Consider the following 4,300-nt stretch of genomic DNA (forward strand, 5'->3'; position numbering starts at 1 on the left):
TATACTCTTATTATAATTTTATGAGGTAAGAACTATTATTACAATGTAGTGGTTGGAAAAAGGGAGACACAGAGAGGTTAAGTAACTTACCTAAGGCCACACAGCCAGTGAATGGCAGGGCCAGTTTCTGAACACAGGCAAACTGACACCAGAGTCTGTGTTCTTTGCAATACTATGTTGTCTTTTATATGATAATCTAATAATATATATTTTTTAGGTTTGGGAGCAAGCATTATAAAATATTGTAATAGTTTCTATGAAATTCTCAGAATATTGGGAATCATTCAGAATCATTTATGTGAAATCTTGACTATAGACAGAAGAGAATAAATGGCTTCATGAAATCTCTACAAACTATACTGTTTCATGCCTATAATATCTGGTTGTAATAAACTAAATGAAGCAAGATTATTTTTTTGTTACTGATCAAGATAGTTGGGTGCAAGGGATGGCTGAGGGTTAGAAATGTATCAACATTTATTTTTACGGGCTAGTATTTGCCCGAAAGCATTATAACAAGTTCAGGCAATTGTTCATTCATGAAGTAAATGCCAGAATTTATGAGCAAATAAATGATACTCCATTTTGGCTATATATATATATTTTTTTTCCTTTTTGTCTTTTTTTACTGACTGGTAATGGGATCGCAACCCTCGGTGTTGTGCCCGTACCGCGCTCAGCCAGTGAGTGGGAACTGGTCTCCACATGGGATCCGAACCCTCGGCGGGAGCGCCGCCGTGCTCCCAAGCGGTGCACTCTCCAGTGCACCACCAGGCCAGCCCCATTTTGGCTATATTAAGTGTCTTTATTTCATGACTCTTTTGTCTTGAAACCTCAGAAACTGATCTTTAAGCAAGCTTAGGAGACTGAGCTTCAGTCCCTGATAAATAGGCAGGTTGCCAGCCTTTGTTGATTTGTACTGTTCTGCAAAAGAGGGGAAAAAATAACAAGTGGTTGTGGGCATTATTAAAGCTATTGGCCATCTGCAAATGACTGAGTGCAAGTATTTGAAGCATTTCCTAGCTTTTGTTCCTTAAGAACATCATGCATATCATAATTCAGCACATATTTTGAGAAGAATAACCTTTGCTACAGAAAGGATCAGAGGCAAAATATATCTGAAAGCTTTCTGATTACACAGAGATGAGAGAAGTTTCTTTACTCCATTTATTCACTCTATATTGATGTGTAAATTATTGGACAATAACGTATTTCCCTTTTCTCTATATCACTTTCCTAGCCTGAAGGCTAATGATATCATTGACTCGTATAGGAAGCACACCTGGAAATGAANAAGCTTCCTGATTACACAGAGATGAGAGAAGTTTCTTGACTCCATTTATTCACTCTATATTGATGTGTAAATTATTGGACAATAACGTATTTCCCTTTTCTCTATATCACTTTCCTAGCCTGAAGGCTAATGATATCATTGACTCGTATAGGAAGCACACCTGGAAATGAAAACCAACTCTAATGTTATCCTCTAATCCCTTCTTTCCAGTATCAAGTAATAATTTTATGTACTGGATCAACAGTACTAATTCATATAAGTGACTAGGGTGCTGTTTAAGAGTAACAGTTAAAATACCTCCTTTGCAAACATTCTAGTTCTATGGTCCTTAACTAGAAGATTGAAGTTTCTAGAGGCACTTCTGCAAACTGAACAGGACATAAGGAAACCAGACCTCTACCATAATTTGGACTTTTTAGAGGGGCAAAGGAACAGGAAAATATTAGAAAACTAAGCACTGAACCAAACTGACTTCATTTTTTATACTTGGATTAGTTCCTACAATTGGAAACCAATTGTAGATCTGAATTTTGGATCTAATTGTGCCCTTTAATTTGAAATATAAGATAGAAATCTGTTCAGAATTGAACATGTGTGTGAGTTTTTGTTTTTGTTTTTGTCACACTCTGAATCATTCAGTTTCCAGGCTTGGGGAAAAAAATTTTTGGAGAAGAATCCAATGAGTTTACCAATGATTTGGGTAAGTGTAAGAATCTTAATGTGCTTTTGTAACTTAATTACCATATGGTATTCCAATCTCCAATTTACACCATGAAATAAATGGATGTTCGGAAGCCTTTCAGTGTAAACAACATAATATATTTTAATGTTAAGCTTCATTCAATCTCTGCCTCAGAATATCATGCCATTTAAGTTACAGAGATAGAGAGATGTGATATCTTAGAATAATTTAGCAAGTTTATGTACCATTTTAGATATAAATCTATAGCATTTAAATGATTCTGACTTAACCTTTGGGAAAACTGCATGGCCCTTTGGGAATCTAATGGAACTTACAGATGTTCCCAGAAAGGTGCACATCTACACAGTTGTGCAGACAATTTCAGGTCTTAGGTTTAAACCCATTCATGAACCCCTGGGGAGTCCATGGACCCTTGGCTGAGAGAGTAGAGGAGGCCTTGTCCCTGAAATACCATGTGACGTTGAGCAAATCACCTCATCATTTCTCCGGGTTTCAGAACCAAAGGGAGTTGGTTAACTAAGGGTTCCTTTCAGTACCAAGTTTTAAGTCTCACTTAGTTTCTCTACTTAGTTTCCTGTGGGCCAAATTCTCCTTTGGCGGACTTCCATGTCCCTTTGTGGTATAGAGGGAAATATCACAATCTCTGATTCTTTTCAGAGAAACAATTTTTTTTTAGTTTGTTTGGATTTTTTTTGGTTGTTCGTTTAATGGCAGAAAACTAAAATAGTGAATTTAAAACACTGATCATGTGACAAATAGTTACGTATCTGGAAGCACATTTACAAAGGAGAAAAATGAGTTTCTGGATTAACTCTGGAATTTTTAGTCTCCTTCATTAACTGTGTATTAAGATGAAGTTAGTTCTAGGACACTCAGTAAGAAGAGAGAAATCTCATTTAAACTACTGAAGATTAAAAATAACTTGTGATTAACTCATAAGAAATCCTACATTCAAAATCCTACGTTTGATTACTTCATAAACACTTATTTTAATACTTTATTATCCTAAAATTATAGGGACAAAAAGGCATTCCACTTCCATTTTCCTGTTTGTTGGAAGGACAGAGAAATGTGGAGAGGGGCAGAGGATGACGTGAGTGCAGGCAGGACCAGATCCCAGGAAGGAGTCTGGGTTTCCTTCTAAGTGTGGTGGGAATTCAGTGGCAAATTCTAAGTGAAGGAGTGATAGGATTTGTTTTGTTTCCTTGAGCAATCCCATGACTTTTACTGAGCCCAAAGTAGGTGCTCAGTAAGTGGCAGTATTTAGCATTATTATTTCCCAACTTTAACAGTCGAATTTAATTTGAATTCAACTTAACTAAATTTAATTAAATATCTCTTGATTCAGAGTCATTATTGTGATAGATTCATACTGTGCTTCCCAAACTTTACTGATCATCTAATCACCTCAGGATTTTGTTAAAAATTCAGTAAAATTCAATGTGTTTTGGCTGGGATGGGGCCTGAGGTTCTGAATTTCTAACAACTCCCCGGTGATACAGGTGCTGCTGGTCCTTGGAAAAGATTGGGTAGCTAGGAGTACTTGTCTACATACCTAAAAAGCCCCAAAGTGCCATGTTTTCTTAATTTTTTTTTTAACAGTTTTTTGTTTTCTCCATTGCCATCACTTCTTTTTGCTACTAATTTGCCTATTTTTACCAGCCTCTTCCCTCAGTTCTGTTAGGGGCTGGAAACCACATTAACCAAGGGCCTAAGAAGCATATTTAAAGTGGTGGTAAAGCACCTGAACTTGGTATCTTCTGGTTGAATTTGGAGAAGCAGCTTTGCTTATAATCCTGATTCTCAGTGTGTTTCACAGAGGAGAGCTGTATGTATGTCATTTAGAGTCATCCAATTTTACTACATTTAAAGATTAGTATACTTCATCTTATATTATTTAGCATAAGCAATTTTTAGTTAACAGTCGTATTACAGAAGGAGATAGAAGCACATCAGTGTAGAACTTCCATTCTTTTCAATAACATATTCAGACATGAACAGAATGACCTATGTGTGTTAAAAGGCAAAAAACAAAAATAAGATTAATTATCAAGGATTCAAAGATTTTTTTTATTTTTTCCAGATTTATTGAGGTATAATTGACAAATACAATTGTGTGTACATACAATATGATATTTTGATATATGTATACATTGTGAAATGATTTCCACAATAAAGCTAATAAACATATCCATCACCTCACATAGTTTTTTGGTTTTTGTTTTTTGGGTTTTTTGTTTTGTTTTTTTAGTGATACTCACATCAGGAGAATTACTATATTATTACACAATGTAATCATTTTT

At 35.4% G+C, this 4,300-nt stretch overlaps 1 protein-coding gene across 1 annotated transcript in view; it reads left to right on the top strand.

Annotated features, from left to right (window-relative positions):
- LOC103609321 (inositol polyphosphate 1-phosphatase) overlaps positions 1-4,300 on the top strand; it is a 35,813-nt gene that overhangs the window by 26,019 nt on the left and 5,494 nt on the right. Inside the window, exon 3 of the mRNA XM_008593653.1 lies at positions 1,934-1,994. Within this exon, the coding sequence (XP_008591875.1) occupies positions 1,934-1,994 (61 nt within the window). The remainder of the gene's footprint in view (positions 1-1,933; positions 1,995-4,300) is intronic.

Source organism: Galeopterus variegatus, unplaced genomic scaffold (assembly GCF_000696425.1).
Source record: "Galeopterus variegatus unplaced genomic scaffold, G_variegatus-3.0.2 Scaffold9473, whole genome shotgun sequence".
NCBI classification, from domain to species: domain Eukaryota; kingdom Metazoa; phylum Chordata; class Mammalia; order Dermoptera; family Cynocephalidae; genus Galeopterus; species Galeopterus variegatus.